Source organism: Lycium barbarum, chromosome 4 (assembly GCF_019175385.1).
Source record: "Lycium barbarum isolate Lr01 chromosome 4, ASM1917538v2, whole genome shotgun sequence".
In the NCBI taxonomy this organism is placed as follows: domain Eukaryota; kingdom Viridiplantae; phylum Streptophyta; class Magnoliopsida; order Solanales; family Solanaceae; genus Lycium; species Lycium barbarum.
The window spans coordinates 100483437-100506394 of record NC_083340.1 but is presented as its reverse complement, the minus strand read 5'-3'; the positions used below and the strand labels follow the sequence as shown (position 1 = coordinate 100506394).

At 39.8% G+C, this 22958-nt stretch overlaps 1 protein-coding gene and 1 long non-coding RNA gene across 3 annotated transcripts; both read right to left on the bottom strand.

Moving 5' to 3' along the window:
* Window positions 1-6797: 6797 nt before the first annotated feature.
* Window positions 6798-7298, bottom strand: LOC132637626 (uncharacterized mitochondrial protein AtMg00860-like). Its single transcript, XM_060354686.1, has one exon. The coding sequence runs from the start codon at window positions 7296-7298 to the stop codon at window positions 6798-6800; it is 501 nt and encodes a 166-aa protein (XP_060210669.1).
* A 10341-nt stretch (window positions 7299-17639) lies between these two features.
* Window positions 17640-21260, bottom strand: LOC132638491 (uncharacterized). 2 transcript variants are annotated; one of them, XR_009581764.1, is made up of 3 exons: window positions 21062-21260; window positions 20508-20563; window positions 17640-17892 (listed from the first exon to the last, which is right to left on the bottom strand). It is a non-coding gene; the product is annotated as an uncharacterized LOC132638491 (long non-coding RNA). The 2 variants fall into 2 exon arrangements; XR_009581765.1 differs by having other exon boundaries at window positions 17640-17887.
* Between the last annotated feature and the right edge of the window lie 1698 nt (window positions 21261-22958).

The window sequence follows — 22958 nt, the reverse complement described above, 5'->3', positions numbered from 1 at the left end:
ATCAGGAGTTATGTTCAAACCAACTTGTCAAGTTCAAACAACAACAGTTAAGACTTTTGTCAAAAAGAGTTCGCTTCACAATAGGGGCAGTTGATGACTGATTAAAAAAGTACGAGCTTAACTGTAATCACAAGCACATACTACAAGCAAATCACCCACATTCATCTATATCAACACATAGATTGTCTCATCTTTTTTTTTTTAAAAAAAAGTTGAACTTCCTATGTTGACTCTACTTAGGATCACAATCAATAAACTAACAAAGCATTCAAGAAAGAAGGAGAAAGGAAAAGGGTTTTCAAAGGATTTCACACACACTTCTTTGTGGTAAACATAGAACCTTAAGATCACATGAACAAACAAAAACCATTAGATGGTTCAAGCAGCTTACCTCTTAAATGAATTTCACCATAACCTTTACACTAATTCTTATTGTGTTTGTATTAAATAAAGCACATGTTAAGCATAGAACCAAATAAGGCATACTTAGAAACTAAGCACCATCAAACATATAACCATAGCTAACTTACAAACATACATAAACTAAGCAGAATGCTAAATAACAAAATGAAATGAAATGAATTAAGGTTTACCTTTTATGTGCGCAGCCAAGAAAAGAACAGATTTGGAAGCCTCTGTGCTTCCAAACCTTAGCAACCCAGGCACACACACACGAAAAAAAAATGAAGTAAGGACCAAATATTTTAACTAACAAACCCCAACTATTCAGTTTAGGTTTTAAAATTCTTTTTTACTAAATTTTTTTTTTTTTTTCGAAAAATCTGAGTTTTTCAACTTCTTTTACTCTCAAATTTCTCTATATTTTTTTGCTATTTTTCTCACCTTCCAAACTTTTTATTTTACGAGTGTTGGGGTTCTATAAATAGAACCCCAAAAGTTCAAATGAAACTAAACAACCACAATGTGGGACAAAACCCCTTTCTTACAATCAAACCCAATAGACAACAAATCGACGACCCAGATCTAAGGTAAGCCAACATACAGTCAGATCTGACCCTTTTTGGGTTGATCTGACCCAAAAAACGTAGACCAATAGTAATAATGCAAGCAAAAAATAAGCTTCAAAGCAAAGATAATGACGATTTTGACTAAAAATTTGAAAAACAGAGTAAGTAAGGGTTCATTACCACATTTGCGCAAAAGAAATCGTGGAACCAAGTGAATCTTTGATATTTCACCACAAAGAAGGTAAAAATGATGTGCATGTCATCATACGCCTGTAAACATGCCATTTTTGGCATGAGAGAGGTGGGGAAAACCTAGGTGGCTACTAGAGTTTCATGAGAAAGGAAAGAGGGAGAGAGAGAAAGAGAGAGGGAGAGAGAAGCGGGTATAAGGGGTTTATTGTTTAAAAATTTAAATGAAATGAAGGGGCTCGGGGTGGGGGGGGGGGGGGGTATACCTATCGTTAATTAATAATGATTTGGGCCAGGTCTCAGCCTGGCTTAGGCTGGACTCGGTCCAAATTTCGAATTTAATTTAAATGCGGCCTTAAGTTCATGTATACACCAAGTGTATACATATATATATATATATATATATATATATGTATGTATACACATACCAAGCGTATACATTGGATATATCTAATTCCTAAAAACAAATAATAAGAAAGAAAATTAAAATTGGAGAAAATTTTAATTATGGGAAAAATTAGGCCGTAATTATTTTATTAAAATAATTTTAAAAATTCGGTCAAATTGTTAATGGGCATAAAATGGCCGTAATTAATTATCCTAGCATAATTATTTCAATTATGGCCTTTTTAACAATTTTTGGAAATTAAATTAAGCCTATTATTTCAAATAAAATGTTAACAGGATGAATTTGCAAAACAATTCTAATTTCTTTAGATTATTAACTGACTAAATTAATTATGGCCAAGGAAAAAAATATATTTATATAAAAGGATCAATTTGCATTAATTATCACTTAATTAATTAATTAGCCTAATTAAAACACTTAAGGGCAATTATGCCTATTTTGACAAATCATGCATATTATATATAAATCAGAAGTTTAAAATGTTAAATAGTTAATTACTTAAATTATTCAAATTATTCAAACTTTCAAAGGTAAAATAAAAAGGAAAGAAGTATTTGCAAAATAATTTTAAATAATTAAATAAGAACCCTTCTTCTATCTCTTTTTTTAAAAAAAAATTAAATTTAAGAAAATCTCATAAAATATCATGAAAATTCTCATTAATCTCTAAATAAAATTTATGATGCATGAAAATCTCTTTTTGTTAATTAAGGGGAAGACATATTCACCTAGACAATTTATAAAAATAATTTAAGGCTTTTAAAAATGCTCAGCTAATTTATTTATTATCAGAGGACTTTGAGTGATTGAAAAAAATTATGGGAGGTCAAAAAATAGGTGTCAACAACTGCCCCTTCAGTCTTGGCGGGTGACAGGGCCTTCCCTGAGTAACGAAATTTGATTAACCCTAATTTTTGACTTACCCGGCTCATTTTACCCTTTGTCACCATGCAATTTTCACATATGTGGCCGGACACTAGTCCCTGGGTTTCCTACATATCTCATGTCATATGAGAATTCAGTCCGCTTATCGTTCGACTCAACTAAAAACCTTCAAGTGATCTGGAAGAAACTATCTGGGGATCCCAATATTGTGATTGGGTTTCTCCGGAAGACTGTTAGAATGTGACTGACTCTCAGGACTTGAGTTTGCCTACATATTCCTGGTTCCTGGGAATCAGGTCACATATAGTTCGACTTGCAGGAGAAGATTATATCCCTTATGGGGGAGTATCGTTAGACTTCCCGGTGTGTATCCGATCGGTCGCGGGTTTTAGTGAAAATAAAAACAAGGCAAGTTGTGGCAGAGTCTGAGATTGGATGACTTCCAAATCCTGGCCGGAGAGCTTGACTATCATGGGCACCCTATCTTGACTGGCTGCGTAAGAAAAAGTTTCACATTTGCTCCGCAATTTTTCTAGATCTGATTCAGCAACTGACTCCTTTTTGGGTGACTGTGTGCTCCTCTCCTGAACTTGACAATATGTAGATATTCTTGTGGAAATTTAGATGAATGGCCCTCACGGCTTGTTTGTATGAATGGCCCTCTTGGCTTTATTTGAATGAATGGCCCTCTTGTTTGTATGAATGGCCTTCTTGTCTTGTTTGAATGAATGGCCCTCTCGGCTATTTTTATGAATGGCCCTCTTAGATTTTTTGAATGAATGGCCCTCTCAGCTATTTGTATGAATGACCCTCTTAGCTTTGTTTGAATGGATGGCCCTCTTGGCTGTTCAAATGAATGGCCATCTTGGCTGTTTGTATGAATGACCCTCTTGGCTTGTTTGAATGAATGGCCTGCTCAGCTATTTGAATGAATGGCCCTCTGGGCTATTGTATGAATGGCCCTCTTAGCTGTTTGAATGAATGGCCCTCTCGGCTGTTTGTATGAATGGCCCTTTTGGCTTATTTGAATGAATAGCCCTCTCGGCTTTTTGTATGAATGACCCCCTTGATAAAATAAACGAATGGCTCTCTCAGCATGCAAATGAAAATTATGGCCCTTATGGCTGGATAATCTTTTTTTCATTCATTGCATTGGTTGTTGACCTTTATGGCCAGATATTCCCTTTGTGCTTGTCATGACCTTTTTGGTCGCATGTATGTTTATGCCCACCCATTGTGACTCTCTTGGTCTGGTGCATTTTTGTCGTTCATTTGCTCCGTGACTCTCGCGGTCAGATATGTCTTCAATACCCCCTTCTCTGCTATGACCTTTCTGTGTCTTTCTCCGCTGTTTGGGCTTCACCATTTGCCTTTGCTGTGAGTAAGCTGGTTGGTGGTATATCTGTTGTCCTGTTGAAGGAAAAACCTGCATCCATAGAAAAATTGTGAGTTTCCTAAGAAGCCGATTAGCGTTGTCGCCTTCCGGCCTGGTGTCTCCTCCTGATACTCCTTCAGACCCCCTTGGGCTTGGTATTTCAAGAGATGTTTCTGGGATGTAATTATGTTATATATATATATATTTTATTTTTTATTTTATTTTTTTTGAAAATTCAAAAACAAAAATTTATAAAACGCATGTTATTTTTTGTTTAAATGTTTGTTTCGCTTTTATGTGTCATAACGTGCGTTTTTTTTTAACGAGGTCTTTCGATTTTTCGTGGAGACATGGTTACTAACTTTCGTATTGGCAGAATTTTTGAGACCTCAGAAATTCTGCTCCGGTTTCAGGGCTCGCTTTGGGTATCCCTTGTGTTGTCTTGCTAGGCGGGAATTTTGTATGTCCCCTCAAAAATTCTACCCCAGTGTATGGCTTTACATTTGTGACTTCTTCATTGACTGTCTCTGGTAGGAATTTTTGAGGTCTCCTCAAAGGTTCTGCCCCAGTGTAGGGTTGACACTGTCTGGTTCCACTGCTAAACCTTGCAAGCTTGATCTTGTTGACTTTTCCCGCCTTATTGTCTCTGAGGTTTCCTAGGTGTTTCTTGGTTTTTCTTTTTATGGCGACCGAGCTCAAGAGCGCCTACGTATCCTATCGCAGTAGGAATTCAGGTCGAACGTAGTTCGGAATAAAGTAATTGAGTTTTTGTTTTACTAATGAAGCGACTAGGTCCAGTATGGACTTCCTACGTATCCCAGCATGGCGAATTCAGGTCATTGCATAGTTCATTACATAAATGATTTATTTTTCTCCTATTCTAGTACAATTACAAACAAAAGGTATGATTACAAGGAAATAGTAATGCGATTCCAAGCAAATAGAATCCTAAATGTAGTATCTCTTAAGTGTGTCTACATTGATGGCTTTGGGCCATTCATGTCTGTCTATCTCGGCTAGGACTACGGCTCCTCCTGAGAGTACCTTCCTGACCATGTATGGTCCTTTCCAGTTCGGCGTGAATTTCCCTTTATATTCCTCTTGGTGAGGGAAGACTCATTTGAGCACGAGTTGTCCAATCTGAAAAAGTCAAGTTTTGACTTATTTGTTGAAGGCTCTAGACATCCTTTGTCTGTATAGCTATCTGTGGCATATTGCACCATTCGCTTTTCCTCTATCATGGCCAGTTGTTCATAATGATTTCTAACCTATTTTGCGTCTTTCAGCTCCACCTCTTGGATGATCCTGAGTGAAGGGATTTCCACTTCCGCGGGTATGACCGCTTCTGTACCGTAATTGAGGAGGTATGGGGTTGCCCTAGTGGAAGTTCTAGTTGTTATTCTGTATCCTAATAGAGCATAAGGCAGGTTCTCGTGCCAATTCTTGTAGTTGTCAACCATCATCCTCAAGATCCTTTTGCTGTTCTTGTTGGTAGCCTCTACGGCTCTATTCATCTGTGGCTGATAGGCGGTAGAGTTCCTGTGAGTGATTTTGAATTGTTCACTAATTTCCTTCATCAAATGGCTGTTCAGATTGGCATCATTATATGTGATGATGGATTCCGACACACCGAAACGACATATTAGATTGTTCTTGACAAAGTCGGCCACGACTTTCTTGGTTACTAATTTGTGGGAAGTTGCCTCTACCTATTTAGTGAAGTAGTCTATGGTGACTAAGATAAAGCGATGTCCGTTTGAAGCCGAAGGCTCAATAGGTCCTATGACATCCATTCCCCACGCCATAAAAGACCAGGGGTAGCTCATTGCATGTAATTCGGTGGGTGGAACCTTGATCAGATCCCCGTGTATCTGACACTGATGACACTTTTTCATGAATTTACAGGAGTCATGCTCTATGGCCATCCAATAATACCCTGTCCTCAGGATTTTCTTAGCTAGGATGAATCCATTCATGTGGGGTCCGCATGCTCTCGTGTGTGCTTCTTTTAGCAATTTCGTGGCCTCTTCAGCATCCACGCATCTGAGCAACCCGAGATCAGGGGTCCTTTTGTATAGTACTTCCATGTTCAAGAAGAAACCATTGGCAAATCTCCTGATGGTCTTCTTTTAATTTGCTGAGCTCTCTGGGGGTACTACCCTTTTTCCAGGTAGGCCATATTATTGGCGTACCATGGTTGGCCATCTGGCTCGGCCTCTACATAGGCGTAATGAGTCTGCTCTTCTCTCAGTGTGATCTCTAACGGATCAAAGTGGGCACTCCCAAGGTGTTAGATCATAGACGCTATTGTGGCCAATGCGTCTGCAAACTCATTCTGAGCGCTTGGAGCATGCCTAAAGTCAATACTCTTGAATCTCCCCCACAATCTTTGTACCAGATTCACATATGGGAGTATCTTATCATTTTTGGTCAGCCAATTTCCTTTTACTTGATTTATGAGCTAATCGGAGTCCCCGATTACGAACAACTCATGTATGTTCATGTCCAGCGCCATCCTGAGGCCGAGGATACATGTTTCGTATTCCGCCATGTTGTTGGTACATCGGAAGTTGAGTTTTTCGAGCATTGGATAGTGTTGCCCTGTTTTCGATATCAACACCGCCCTAATGCCTGATCCCTTGTAGTTGACTGCTCCATCGAAGAACGGTCTCTAGCCCGAATATGGTTCCGCCAGCTCCACTTCCATGGCCATCACTTTCTCATCTGGGAAGAAAGTTCGTAATGGTTCCAGTTCATCATCCACGGGACTTTCTGCCTGCAGGTTCGCTAGGGCCTATCCTTTGATTGCCTTTTGCACTACATACACGATGTTGAATTTGCTTAGCAGCATTTTCCATTTAGCCAATTTTCCTATGGGCATCGGTTACCAGAAAATATATCGTAGTGGATCCAATCTAGCTATGAGGTGAGTGGTAAACACTGATAGTTAATGCCTCAGTTTTTGGGCAATCTAGGTCAAAGCATAACAGGTCTTCTCTACGAGCGTATACTGCGCTTCGCAGGAGGTGAACTTCTTACTCAAATAGTAGACGGCATGTTCCTTTTTGCCCTCTTCATCATTTTGGGTGAGTATGCACCCGAAAGCCTTCTCTGATACCCACAGATACAGTAGTAGAGGATTTTCTGGCCTGGGCGGTACCAAGACAGGAGGATTGGAGAGGTATCTCTTGATCTTGTCGAATGCCTCTTGGCACTCCTCTGTCCAATTTGTGGGAGCGTCCTTCTTGAGTAACTTGAGGATTGGCTCTATAATCACAGTTGACTGGGCTACGAATCGTCTAATATAGTTCAACCTTCCCAAGAAGCTCATGACTTCTTTTTTGGTTTCGAGAGGCGGTAGCTCCTGAATTGCTTTAATCTTAGTAGGGTCCAATTCAATGCCCCTACGGCTGACTACGAATCCCAGCAATTTACCTGCAGGCACTCCAAATGCGCACTTTGTAGGGTTCATCTTTAAATTGAATTTGCGAAGTGTGTCGAAGAACATACGTAAATACACAATATGCTCTGAGCTTTCCCTTGATTTTATGATAAAATCGTCCGCGTAGACCTCAATCTCTCGATGCATCATATCATGGAATAGGGTAGTCATAGCTCTCATGTATGTGGCACCAGCATTTTTTAGGCCGGACGACATTACCCTGTAATGGTAGACTCCTCAAGGGGTGATGAAGTTTGTCTTTTCAGCATCCTTTTCGCTCATAAGTATCTGGTGGTACCGGGTGAAACAATCCACAAACGACTGCAGCTCATGCTTGGCACAGTTGTCTATCAGGATGTGGATGTTTGGAAGTGGAAAGTTGCTTTTTGGACTGGCCCCGTTGAGATCTCAGTGGTCCACACAGATGCAAATCTTTTCGTCCTTTTTTGGTACTGGCACTATGTTGGCTACCTACGTGGGGTAGGACGTCAGTTCCACTATTCCAAACTCGATTTGCTTCTCCATTTCGTCCTTTATCCTGATACTCAGGCTAGGCGCAAATGTCCGGGTCTATTGCTTAACAGGAACGAAGCCTTCCTTAATAGGCAGTATGTGAGCTACAATTTAAGTGCTCAAACCTGGCATATCTGTGTATGACCAGGTGAAGACGTCCACATATTCCCTTAATAGAGCTACGAGCTCTTTTTTCTATGGAGCCTCCAAGTGAGCACTGATTCGCGTCTCTTTGACATCCTCCTCGTTACCGAGGTTGATCCCCTTAGTTTCATCCATATTCAACTTTTTCTTTTGTTCTAATTCTTCCAATTCTTCTACTAGTCCCTTTGGCATCATTGTTGATTTAGCGTACTCCTCCTATTCCTGTTGTCTGTTTTCCTCGCTCATTTCATGACACGTCAAGACATTTTCGGTTATTTTATTATGACTAATACTGAAAAGGCGAGGCATAGTAAAGTTAGGTTTGTTATTACATGTTATGCGTAATTAGTTAGAAAAACCTTTATTATTATTATTATCTGATAAAGATAGCAGTTTTATGTAAATCGAGGCTTTTCATTAATTTAAGAGCAATTGGCTACAACTGTAGTCCTGGTTCAGAAAAACGTCGGACCATTTCCATTTTTAAACTTTATGAAGTAATTTAGAAAAAAAGGTGATCATTCCGGCCTCTGCCGATGTCACCGCTTTTAGCAAAAAGTTTTAAGGGAAATCCATCTCTTTACCGAGGAGCCAAGAGGAGGGTGTATGTCCAATTATTCAGGCGCTCTCGACCTTAGCCTACATACACTAGGTGTCTCATGGTTTTCTTCAATGACTGCGTAGCATCCCTCTTCTTGGAATAGTGACCTGAGACTCCTATCTGTTTCTTCTTCGTTCAGTGTCGCCATCTTTATGGGGAATGACTGGTATAGACCCGAAATTTGATGAAACAAGTTCCTTGTTCTTGGCTCTTTGTTTATTGCCCTTGTGAGCTCGTCTTCGCTAGGAGTATACCCTAGATTAAAGTGGTAATTTTCTTTTGGGATTAGGACAGGCTCTGTTATCTCTCCGAGGTCTCTCCCTTGACCTTTTCCTGTTTCGAAGCCATTCTTCAGCATGGTGGAGGCAATCATTCTGTAGACTGCTGGCATAGGCTTATCAATCTCTTCCTCTGCACGAGTGGTCCCAATGTGTTCCAGTACATGAAAGTTTGGCGAGTGAGGGCTCCCTTCGATCATAGGAATGGTGTTGTAAGGATACTTCTGAGTATCCTTCTCACCTGCCATCACAATTTCCTGTCCTTGCTATTCAAATTTTATGGCCTGGTGCAGAGTTGATGGGATTGCGCCAGCGGAGTGTATCCAGGGTCTTCCCAAGAGCATATTGTAGTTGGCGGTGATTACCATGACCTGAAATTCTGCTGTGAAAGTGGCAGGTCCAACCTAGATCTGTAGGTCTATCTCTCTAAGGGAATCATTTAGAGACCCATCAAATCCCCTGATGTTTGTCCCACTCGGATGAATCTTGCCTATGTCGTGACCAAGCTGAGTCAATGTGGTGACAGGTCAAATATTGATGCCTGATCTATTGTCCGCCAGCACCCTTCCTATTGCTTTACCATGGCATTCCATGGTGATGTTAAGGGCTTTGTTGTGGGCGGTTCCTTCTGTTGGTAAATCCTCTTTTGAGAGCTAGATTTTGTGTTCTCTGATGATATAGGCTACCTGTCCAGCCAAGTGTTCGCTACTTGTACCAGCTGGTACGTGTGCATCGTCTAATACTCTGATGAGAGCTTGCCTATGTGATGGGGAACTGGCTAGTAATGACAACATCGATATTTGTGCTGGCGTCTTCTTCAAATATTCAACAATGGAGTAATCTTTTGGCTGCATGCGCCGCCAAAAATCCTCCGCTTCTCCTTCAGTTATTGCCCTCTTTTGGGTGTTTTCCTTCCTTGTAGCATTTTGAGCTAAATCCTCATTGGTGTAACACCTCCCTAAACGGGTCATGATTTGGGCCATGGCTACTTGTGCAGTGATTGGCTTTATGGGAGCAATTTGTTGTGCCACCTGAGCTACTACGGGTGCTGGAATCAAGGATTTGAATCTCGATGTCACTGTTGTGGCTCCCGGCGTTGGGAGCAGAGCCTTCAAATTCGGACACTCCTGAAGTGTGAGGGAGGCTACCGTGTGTTCCGGGGATTCAACTGCTCTGGGGATTAATGGTCTACAAGCCTCCCAGTCCTCATTCTTTTCAATCGTGTGGACTCCGTTATTTCCATGGTTGAGCAACGAGTTTGTGTTCATATTGGGAGCTGCGGTTTCAAAGACGATTTCCCTCTTGTCAATCAAATCTTAGATTTTATGTTTGAGATTTATACAATCTTCTGTGCTGTGCACATTTCTTCCTGAATGATAGGCTCAGGGCTGATCATCCCTGTAAAATCTATTTCCTGACTGTGCTGGTTTCGGTGGCACCTTCTGAATCAAGCCTGCAGCTAATAGCCTTTCAAAGAGCCGAGCCCTGGGCTCGAGGAGCATTGTGAATTCCCTTACCAGCTTTCTTTCAAAAGCGGGACGTGGAGCATTGTATGTTGGGGGTGGCGGTTGATTTTGGTAGTTCTGGGATGGTCGATATGCTTGTAGGGGTTGTTTGCATGGTAATTTTGTTAGGGTAGTGCTTGGTAAGTGGGAGCGGACACACGAACGCTAGGCAGAGCTGTATAAGTTGGTACAGTGGTGGTAAAGCTTGGTTGGGCGTAGTAAACTGGTGTCAGATAATTTATGAGGCGTGTAGTTATGTGGGTGGATTGTTGTTCTTTGGGCTTGGGTTTGGAATGTGGGATGTGCTTGCCACGTCCTCTTTCTTCTTGCAGAAGATTCCTGCAGCAGCTTGTCCAGATGCTTTGTTGAAGACACTAACTATTTTCTCGGATTTGAGACCATCTTCTATAGCCTTTCCCATTTTGACCAATTCAACAAATGATCTTCTAGCCATGGACAGTATGCTATCATAGAAATCAGGCTCCTGGGACCTGATGAACACAGAGACTAGCTCTCCTTCACACATTCGTGGCTGCACGTGGGCTGCTTCGGCCCTCCACCTGCTAGCAAACTCCCTGTAGTTTTCTGTTGATTTCTGCTTGACCTTTTCAAGATAATAGCGGTCTGGTACTGTTTTGACGTTAAAGCAGAATCTTTCGATGAAGGATTCTGCCATGTCCTCCCAGGTGTACAATTGACGCATATCTTGAGTTGCGAACCATTCAACAGCTTCTCCGGTCAGGCTACGACTGAATAGTCGCATGATTAAAGGTTCATTTTTCTTTACTCCGACTAATTGGTCACAGTAGGATCAGAGGTGTGCCTTGGGATTCCCTGTTTCATTGAACATCTCAAATTTTGGGATTTTGAACCCTTCTGGCATGTCCAGATTCGGATGCATGCACAAACCATCATATCTTAGGCCCATAGCCTTTCTTGCAGGCCAGTTGGATTTCTCCAGTAATTCCTCAATCTTTTTCTCCATATCTTTTTCCCAATTATCCTGTTCGGCTCTCCAGGCCCTTTCCATTTCTTCAAAATGGTTTAGCTCCTTGTACCCTGGAGAACATTCGCTGGGGATGTTGGGAGTAAAGAACGAAACCTTGTGGGTGGTATGGTTGAGCGGGGCAGTGGTAGTCTGGCCAGTGGGTGGAGCTGGACCACGCAATTGGGTTGCCGGATTAATGTGAATAGGATGAGGAGCCTAGTAAGAAAGAACTGAGTGGGTGATCCCTGGGACTTGGGTGTATTTTGTTAGAGAAGAAGTGTAGTAGGAAGTTCCAATATGGTTTGGGTTGGTGGAGCTTAGTGGAGGTGGGATGGTTCCTGGTGGATATTTAGGGAAGTGATCGGGAATTGGTGAGCTCGGGAAAGGGAATGGAGGAGGAAGCCTTCTTTCCTTTGTCGAGGCATCCTTGCCCATATTCATTGCCTCATTCCTAGATACCTTTTCTTGTAGAGTCGTACGGCAGTCAGTAGTATCGCAATCACATATTCTTGAGATGATACCTCTTATGGATCTTGGGCATCTCCGTCACGGAGAGCGAGCTTAGTTCCGTTGTCGGGAGTACCAGTCATCTTCTCTTTGCTTTTGTCTGCAAGGGATGCTAACGCGGCTTTGGATCTTATAAAGTATGCCAGCTTTTGGTACTACGCTAATCTGTCTCGTTTTATAAGACAAGAATAACTCAACGGTAGACAATGCTAGTTATTTAACATAAAGTATAACAACAAAATATCACAAATTTATATTTAAAGCGCACATAGCACATAAAGTCATATATTAAGCTTGAACACTTTTGATCCTATGTCCTAAAGGCTCGGATGTTTATGGGCTTTTGATGTTTGGGTGGATCTTGGTCTAATGGCCTTTATGGCTGACTTACTCTGGCAAACTCTCCCTTGTTACAGAAGTTAAACCAATTAGGGAGGGGGGGGGGGGGGGGGGGGGGAATTGTAATTTATATTATGTAGTGACCGAATCTTACGTAGACTGCCTACGTATCCTACCAAGGGAAATTAGGCCCTGTCGTAGTTCTTTTTACAAAAGAAGGATACATATATCCTTTAAGCTAAACCTAACTAAAGACATCCCCAGACCAGACCCGGCTAGGGCTTCCCGCGTATCCCTCTATAGGGACGTCAGGTCGGCGCAGTTCCTTACAATACTTATGGGGGGGGAGGGGGCAACCTTTTATGTGGAAAAAATGGGGACACCTATTATCTACCCCAAAATACGGTCCTGCGAGTCACCGTCCTTACGAACTCGCTCTTTCTCATTTTCCTTCCTTCTTAGTACTGTGGTGGTAAGATGATGAAGATCTCTCCCGTACTGATCTTGTGTTCAAGTTCGAGCTTGAATGTGTGGCACTCTTCTATTTCATACTCCATAGCTCCTATACGATACAGGCAAAATTTGTTCCTGTTAGGCCCTAATGATGCGGGCTCGTGGACAGGTTCCACGGGTCTAATCTTCCTCAGACTAGCCAGGATTGAGAATATGCGGGCGTATGATTCCTCGAAGATCATGAAATAATACCACCAAATCTGCGTGCCAGTAGAGACTCCCTCTCTAGGGATGATAGGGTCATGAACTAGTAAGGTGCATAGCCCCCACAAAGTCCCAATGATCCTATCATCAATCAGACTACAAATTCTTCTTCTCAACCCCAGACACTCATTCAGGGTATGACCATCCTGGTTGTGGTGGAACAGACACCTTTTGTATGTATACACGAACTCGGGCGGTGGTAACATAGCCCTAGTGGTGCAAGGAACTCCTGTGGCAACCATCCTCTCATATACCTCCTTACAAGTGACGGGTTATGGATCCACGCTGAATAGGGAGAAGTGGGCTTTGAATGCTATTCCCTACCAAGCAGTTTCGGAAGGAACTACCTTTCTAAAATTCTCGGATGCTATGGTGGAGGTGGCAGGTACTAATATAGGTGAGGGTTCATAGAAGTCAGATCCCTCATTGGTCGGGGCATAATAATCAGACTCCTCATTGGCATCATTTTCCTATTCACCAAACTCAGGAAACATTCCAAATGGTTCTTCTTCTCCCTCAACTTCTATGTCAATAGGCTACAATGCCTCTTCCTCCATATTCTGAGGAGTCTCCTCTTCTGGTTCCTGCCCCTCAATGGGTTCAGAGGCTTCCTGTTGGGGCTCTGACTCCTCTTGGGGGTCTGATTCTGTTACCTAATGATCTGATCCAGCTTCTTGGCTTTCATTCCTTCCTTCTGGAGTCTCTTCTCTAGGAATCATGGGCCTCCTCTCTAGAGTTATATAGTTCAGCACTAACTCCCTTATTCCTTCTGGGACATTTCCATAGTATTGTTCTTGGGGTATGCCCTCGGGTGGGTTCCCTACCATCTCTAGCAGTCGGTTTACTTCTTCAATTTTCCTATCTCTTGGAAGTTCTTCTCCATTTGTATTACTTTGTCTCTCAACATTTTCGCTGTCTCTCCCAAAGTCCACGTCTCTTTCTCTCCTTGGTTTGTTAGGGCAAGTCAACCTTTTAACGGAGATAAATTTGGGTTAGTTTTAAGCTTTTGGTTTTTCTTTTGGTATGTAGTTTTAGGACATTGGATCAAATGTATTCAAGCCTTAATATATGATAACACACATAGCAAGAAGGCATGTGAAGCACGTAGCAAGCATTCATATAATTTGAACAAATATTTATACTACCCGCGTTTCTAAAACCTTTTCGAGTTAAGGATCTCCTAAACGTTAAAGCATGCAAGTGCCATTTGTGAAAATGAACCATTGCCCCGAAAAATCACATTAGTTAATAAAATAGTAATAAAACTATCTTCCCCGCAGGGATTGCAAAGATGATAAAGACGACAAGAGGCTCAATATAAAGCAGTAAATCAGCAGGGTCCTCCTCCAGCAGCTGATGTCGAGGCCTAGCTTGACTTGGCCTTATTCACGCTCCGAAGGGTGGTCTGAATCCGAAGCCTTGCTTGATATATTTCCATCCTGACTATTACCGGATCGGTTTCTTCTAAAATCTAGGCTAAGTGCTCGTCCGTGCTTTCAAGACATTCCTTTAGATGCTCCTCTTTTTGAGCATCGTGGGAAGGTGCGGGCCTTAAGATAGATGCCCGGGCCAGGTGTCCCTGTAGCCATTCATGATACCCCGGGTCACACCCTGCTCCGAACCTGTCTGGAGCTAAAGTATCTGGACCCCAACTCACGCGATCATTCCATTATCTGAGGATCACCTTACCGTTCTTGATCTTCTGCTCTGTGTGCTCAATGATGAATTGCTCAGGATTTCCCACCTGAGGTATCACTTCCCTCCTACCGAATTGCCTCAAAATCCGAGATGGATAATAAGGGCAGATTCCTTGAACCCCGGCTAATGGCACAAAAGGACAACTCTTGCCCCGAACCACCACATTTTCTGATATGAATTCAGGAAATATCCACTGGATTCTACCTTCAGTCAATTCTTCAAAGAAGTCGGCCCATGCCCCTTTGGACATGTAACCAAGATTCGGCCAATAGTTTGTAAGACGGTCTACCCTGTTGTGATTGCTCAGATATTGAACTTCCTTAGCCATGTTGATGTGTTTGATAATCCACCACTGTAACAACATGTTACACCCTTGGAAGTATCAAAAACCATTCCGACATTTGTCCAAAGTCTGAAAAATGTCTGCCCGGATGATGTTGCTAAATCGAAGTACCTCGTTTCTTGATCCTTGGTTACACCATAGAAATGGCATGGGCTAAGTAGATCACTCGGGTGTCTAGGGTCATCGAATCGCCCTGTGGAAACACCATAATGCCCAGCAAGGCTATGGCGAACTCCAAGGGTCTAACAGTTTCCCACTCTTCTCTACTCTTGAACTCTCTCTGATACATAGTATATCCGGTGGCATCTCTGAATCTCCGATACAGATCTCTAAAGGCTACAATGGGCCCTCGCACCCAGGGTGCTTCAGTTAATGCAAGGAACTTCATGATCTGGCCGACTGTGGGCCTCTGTGGAAATAACAGGTGGTGATCTGGTTTGTGTCGTCTTCTTAGACATGTTCCATTGTTGTCTATGGCATCCCTAATCTCCTCTAAGGCCGAAGTCATCTCAATTTCGCCGAAGCGGAACAATATTTCCTTATCGTCCCAATGTCCGGCTAACACCTCTATTAATTTTGGTCGACCTTTCATTGTCATGATAGCTGGTAGGTGACCTAGAGTGCAGCTAATTGTCTTCTTGTGAGCATCACCTAACCATTCCCACCAAACCCTCAATAGATCTGGAGCCTTGATGATTATGTCAAAGTGGATGTGGTCTTCCATCTACAAAACGGAACACTGTTAGGATTCCCCCATCCCCACATGGTTAATGGTTCATCACATAGGCACTAAACATGCTTCCATATAACACATAAATGAGATGCGGTGTTCTTCGGGTCATAGACCATCCGAACATGAGGTGGTCTCTCTTAATGAGCTTTAGATGGGTCTGAGATACCCAAAGATCGTCTAGGTATGAATGCTCTAGTTCAATAGGGATTTGGCTTAGCTCTATACTGGTTTTACTAGCGTGTTTTTTTTTACAAAAGACCGAGAACCCGAGCGGACAACTGGGCCAGAACCGTCAGGGCTATTGGACGACCACGAACCAACCCCACCTCATAACGGTTGCAAAAGAAGTATTTTGGGTTTTTAGTGAAGGTACGACCGCGTGCTCCGCAAAGTCCCCTTTCGAACAAAATGTAAAATAAATGCCAGGAGTGACGGAGTTATGATATGCATGCAATGATAGTTGATAATTGCAGGAAAGTAAACACATAAAAAGTTAATGCAAATATACCAAAATTATATTGGAACCCTTATGATAAGAACCTTTAAGTCCCTAGCGGAGTCGCCATCTGTGACGGTTCACATTTTCGCAGGCAGAGTTAGCTCGGAAAAGATACTTCGAAATCGTTGGTGCTCTTTCGGACTTTGTTTTAAAAGAGTCGCCGCCTAATATTTAGGAAATTAGGAAAACCGATTTTGAAGGGTTTATTCATACACCGTGAAAAACTTTCTGAATCCAAAGTTCTAGGTAAAGGTTCTGGTAATCCCCTAGGGAAGGTGCTAGGCACCTTAGTATGAAGGATTCGTACTATACGGTTGACCTTCGAAATTCCAATGTGTGAGTATTTGCATGAATAATTATTTGAAAAAAAAAGAATTGAATATATCCCCTTTATATATAGGGTATTTAGGTTCGAATTTATGATATCCACGTATAATTAGTTCCTTTTATATATATAAGGATAGTAGTTTTCTAGAAAAAGATGGAAAATTTATTTATTTGTTTTATTGATCTAAGTTCTATTCATGCTTTACTCACACATGGACTGGGTTAATCCACTTAAGACGTTTTTAGAATACCCTTACCTAATTTTTTATAAATTAGGCGTAGCTCGGACTGTTTTGACCATTTTAAGAAAGAACTCTTCATATTTTGTTGCAACTGATTTTAAAAAGGGAAAGCGATTATGTTTGTGGCCTAAAATATTGTGTATGATCCCTTTACAAAACATACTTGCTATTTTTATTTTTTATAAAAGGCCTTAAATTTAGTTCCAAAAAATAAACTAAAATCAAGACTTGGACTTTAAAATCCATTTCGTTTTTGGGCTTTAGGATACTTTACTGAATTTCTTTAAAACATGACACTAGTCCAGAAAAACCTTTTAATTCGTGGGTTCATTGCTTAGAAAAATTAAATGGGTTTTGACCCAAAGAAATGTTTTATTTATTTAAAGAAACAACCCGTGTGGGCCTTGGCCAAACTATACCTCGTTTGGCCACTTACATTATGGGCCCTAGTCTCCTTTTATTAACCTCAGATTTTATGTAGAAAAAACAAACAGAATTTCCTAGCCCAAATGGTGACTTTATACAAATTCTTATTATTTTTTTTAAAAGACCAAATTGAAATGGGTTTTGGCCCAAAAATATTCTTTGAAAATGTTCAGTTTTAAGGAAAAGACTCGGTTGGGTTTTGACCCAAAACATTGCGTTTTTATTGGCTCATGACAAGAAAAGAGACATATTTTAACAGTTTTTTGAAAGATAAAAAGAAAATTTTCGTTTAATGTATTTATCTACTTAATTTTGTTCCACACATTATACCATCTTTATTTAAAAACAGACCTCTTTGGCTCCCTACTTATTAAGAAAAAAAGTACTTTGTTTTCCATTTTTTTTTATCTAAAAAGTCAGTACGAATTATTTCCAGATTTTTTCGAAAAAATGGTTTGGGTGCGAAAGTCAATCTGAACGGTATAGGTACCGTTTGCCTAAGATGCCTAATTCACAATATAATGGTTCCAATAATATTTGTGGGTTTTACAAGTACGGAATACAATACAATGAAGCACAATAGGAAAATATAATGATGTAAAGTGAAATGGGGTGTACCAAACCCCAACCATTTTCACCCATGGTTGGGCCTTCATGTCATTTTTACCCATGACTGGGCCTTCAATGTATTAGCTTCCCTTCTTCTTTTTGGACTCAAAGACACTTAAAAGAATTTTCCCTATTAGCCCAATAGGGTGGCTTGACTTCGGCCCAAGTGGCCATGCAGTGGAGAGGAAAAAACAAAAGACCCCGGTTAGTTTATATTTTACCGTTCCTATCATTCACATGAAATACGCACATAATATACACAACACAAGGCATTTAAAAAAAAAATGGGAAGGAAGCATAGGGTCAAATAAACCCCTCAGCTTACACTGCTACCTTGAATGAATGCAAATCATTGACTTCGTTATTTCTTAAGATATTATTATGTATTACTATGACTTAGGATACAAGGAGAGAACAGATCACCTTTCAAAACACATGTTGAACCCACATCAATGCACACAGAATCCACATAGGGACCTAAATCATGATCCTAACTTAACCAAATGTTAAAGAGTCTGTCATATATTATCATATCATCTCCTTAAAATTCTTTTACCTTATTTTCCAGAAAAGAAGTGTTCTCTTTTAAAAACAGCTTTTCCCTTTTTCCAGTTTTATCACAATTTTCAAATCATTGTACATCATCCAACTAGCCCAACTCCTTTTCTTAAGACACATTTAAACAAATACAACAAAGCCAGGCTATCAGTCCTAGTGAACAACTAACAAGTGCACAAGAAGTTTCATCTTTTAGGATTCAATGAACTTAACAGAATGATAAGAAAACACCAAAAGTGCAAAGGTAGGAGGTTATACCCCCATAGGCTTGAGAGAGATGCCATGACAATCTTTTATTTGGGAGAAAAGATACTATGGGTCAAGCAATGCTTGGCCCTTTCTCAATCCTCTCCTAAGATATCTTTAAAAGGCATTCACCATCTAGCCAAGTGGTTTTCAACCTCAACCCCTACACTTATGATCTTTTATTACCCTTTATCACATACCAAAAGAGACTCGACAGTTTACATATCAAAGACAAATGCTTTTCTCTTAAGTTCTCAAATACTGTTTTCTTCTTTTCTATTTCTTCATACTCTTCTTGTACATAGACTAGCATCATAAGGTTTTCCTTTCAATCTATTTCCATCTTTAAGCCTAGGCATCTTGAAAACCATGGATTATTATTATTACATCAACCACTTATACACACAAGAAAGCAAAGACAGAATTCATGTCTCAAGGCAAAAGCTTTAGTCCCCAAACTGTTCAGGACTTGGACAAATCAAAACCAAGTTGTTTCCATTCATTCTTCTTTTAACACCTAAACTCATAAAATTGGAACGCTTATGATAACTTGCCAAATTAAGACCCATACATGGATGAAAAGCACTAGAGATGCAAGAATATAACATATCAGTCCATTTTTTCATAAATCAAAAATGAGAGAACAAACCTCTCTCTTATACACCATTTCATTCTATTTTTATACTTTTGTTTTTAGTTTCAACATGATCATGACTAAGCTACAGGTTGACAGCCAACCTAATAACCAATTGTCAACTTGATTAACCCTAATTAGTCTTTAAATGAGGACTCAATCCTATAGTTCCTATAGTTAATCACTTCTTTCTATTTTCACTTTTCTCCTTTTTATCAAACTCTGCACATTTAGGAGTAGACTATTTCCAGGTGAAGGACTTGTGACATAAGACAATAGAACAAGTTATGAACACCATGTGTATAGGTAACAAATTCAGTCAAGAAAACCACCTTGAGCAAACTAAAAAGGGAAACCAAAATTCACACTCAAATGCCTTAATCATAATGGTCCTAGGATTTGCTATAAGTCATGGAAAATTAGCACACATTTGCCACAAATCACAGGTGGTTACACATAGTCTAGCCTACAATAGATGATAACACAACCAGTACCATGAACAATCTACCAATCTATAAGCCGAATATGAACCTGATACTCCATTGTTTTAGTATTAATTAACAAACAAACAAACCATTGATTGATCGTGTCTTACTCTATTCTAAGTTAGCAAGATCATTTAAGAATAAGGGAAAGAAGAAATAAGGTAATCTACTGTTATATGTTCAGAGGTTCAGCAAACGGGTTTAAATTCTACCTAAGTGCTCATTTACTTATTTATTTTAAAAGAAAGGAAACACATCATGAGTTATGTTCAAACCAACTTGTCAAGTTCAAACAACGACAGTTAAGACTCTTGACAAAAAGACTTCACTTCACAATATGGGCAGTTCATGATTGATTAGCAAAGTATGGAATTAACTGTAATCACAAGCACATACTACAAGAAAATCACCCACATTCATCTATATCAACACATAGATTGTCTCATCTCTTTTAAAAAAAAATAAGTTGAACTTCCTATGTTGACTCTACTTAGGATCATAATCAATAAACTAACAAAGTATTCAAGAAAGAAGGAGAAAGGAAAGGGATTTTCAAAGTATTTCACACACACTTCTTTATGGTAAACATAGAACCTTAAGATCACATGAACAAACAAAAACCATTAGGTGGTTCAAGCAGCTTACCTCTTAAATGAATTTCACCATAACCTTTACACTAATTCTTATTGTGTTTCTATTAAATAAAGCACATGTTAAGCATAGAACCAAATAAGGCATACTTAGCAAATAAGCACCATCAGACATATAAACATAGCTAAATTACAAATATACTTAAACTAGGCAGAATACTAAATAACAAAATGAAATGAAATGAATTAATGTTTACCTTTTATGTGTACAGCTAAGAAAAGAACGGATTTGGGAGCCTCTGTGCTTCCAAGCCTTAGCAACCCAGCCACACACACACGAAAAAACAAAAAATGAAGTAAGGAGCAAATATTTTAACTAACAAACCCGAACTATTTAGTCTAGGTTTTAAAATTCTTTTTTACTAAGAAGTTTTTTTTTCAAAAAATCTGAGTTTTTCAACTTCTTTTACTCTCAAATTTCTTTATATTTTTTGCTATTTTCTCACCTTCCAAACTTGTTCTTGTATGAGGGTTGGGGTTCTATTATAGAACCCCAAAAGTTCAACTGAAACCAAACAACCACGATGTGGGACAAAACCCCTTTCTTGCAATCAAACCCAATAGACAACAAATCGACGACCCAGATCTAAGGTAAGCTAACATACGGTCAGATCTAACCCTTTTTGGGTCGATCTGACCCAACAAACGTAAACCAATAATAATAATGCAAGCAAAAATTAAACTCTAAAGCAAAGATAATGATGATTTTGACTAAAAATCTGAAAAACAGAGTAAAGTAAGGATTTGTTACCACATTTGGGCAAAAGAAATCGTGGAACCAAGTGAATCTTTGATATTTCACCACAAAGAGCGTACAAATGCTGTGCATATCAGCATACGCATGTAAACATGCCATTTTTGGCATGAGAGAGGCAGGGAAAACCTAGGCGGCTACTAGGGTTTCACGAGAAAGAAAAAAGAGAGATAAGTGGGTAGGGGGTTTATTTTTTAAAAATGAAAATGAAATAAAGGGGCTCGGAGGAGAGGGGGGGGGGGGGAGGGGTATACCTATTGTTAATTAATAATGAATTCGGTCGGGTCTTAGCCTGGCTTGGGCTGGACTCGATCCAAATTCTGAATTTAATTTAAATGGGACCTTAGGTTCATGTATACACCAAGTGTATACACACACACACACACACACATATATATATATATATATATATATATATATATATATATATATATATATATATATATATATATATATATATATATATATATATATATGTATGTATATGTATACACCTAGTGTATGCATTGGGTATATCTAATACCTAAAAACAAATAATTAGAAGGCAAAAGACATAAATTTACCCTTAAACTATACCTCAAAAGTCATTTTCACACTCAAACTATCCTGGCAACCCATTACACACCTAATATATGAAAAAATCATCTTTTTTACTCCCTGATACAATATGACCAGTTACACTAGGGGAGGGTGTACACACTCTCTCCCCACATCAATGCCATGTCAGTCCACATCAGTGCCACGTCAAAAAATCCTCTAAGTTTTAATTTTATATTTTTTTCCTTTCCCCTCCTCCCCCACCCTCCCTTTCTTCTTCATCCCTACTCCCTTTCTTATTGCATAACCACCATTGTTTCCAATGAGCTTCAATATTTTCGGTGAGCTTCCATTTTTTCCAATCTTCTTCATTTTCCGGTCACCAAATTTTCATCTAATCTACCTATAAAATAATAATGAGCTTCAATATTTTCCGGTGAGCTTCAATATTTTCCCGTGAGCTTCCAGTTTTTCCGATCTTCTTCATTTTCCGGTCACCAAATTTGCATCTAATCTACTTATAAAATAAAATGGGAAATATTGAAGAAATTTGCATCAAATGGGATTTTTTTTTATTGTTGTTAAACAATGAAGAAATTGCACGAACTGCCCTTCAAATGGGCAATGAAGAAATTGCACGCACTGCCTTTCAAATGGGCAACAATGAAGAAATTGCACGAACTACCCTTCAAATAGGCAATGAAGAAATTGCGCGTACTGCCCTACAAATGGGCAACAATGAAGAAATTACAAGAACTGCCCTCTGGGGCGTGGCGACAAGGTGGAGGAGAAGGGGGTGGGGTTGGGGGTGGCGGGAATGTGTAGGAGAAGGGGGAGGGGTTGGGGGAATGGTTGAATAAAGAAGAAGAAGTTGCAAAAAAAAAGTATAATATTTTTTTTAAAAAAAATTGACCTCACTCTCCTATTATTTAAATATAATTTTTTTGATGACACATCAACTCTGGAGGGGTAAAAAAATATCACTTTTAAATATATTAGGGAGAGGTGGTTAGACAGGACATGGCGCAGTTTCAGCTTACCGAGGACAAGACCTTAGATAGGAGGTTGTGGAAGACACAGGTTAGGATAGAAGGTTAAGAGGTAGTCTCACTTACTTATTTCGCCCTAGTAGTTGTAGTTTGCTCATTCGTTTATTTCCATCTGATTTCTGCTTATATTGTTGGGTCTTGTACTTCGAGTATCTTATTTGTTTATGGTAGCTACTGTTTATCATGACTCTCTCGCTTTTGTTGCTTTTCGTTTTCATATTGTTTTGTTATTCTTTTCCTTATCGGACCTTTTGTCTTGTTCTCTCTTAAGCTGAGGGTTTTTCGGAAACAGCCTCCTCACCTTTCAA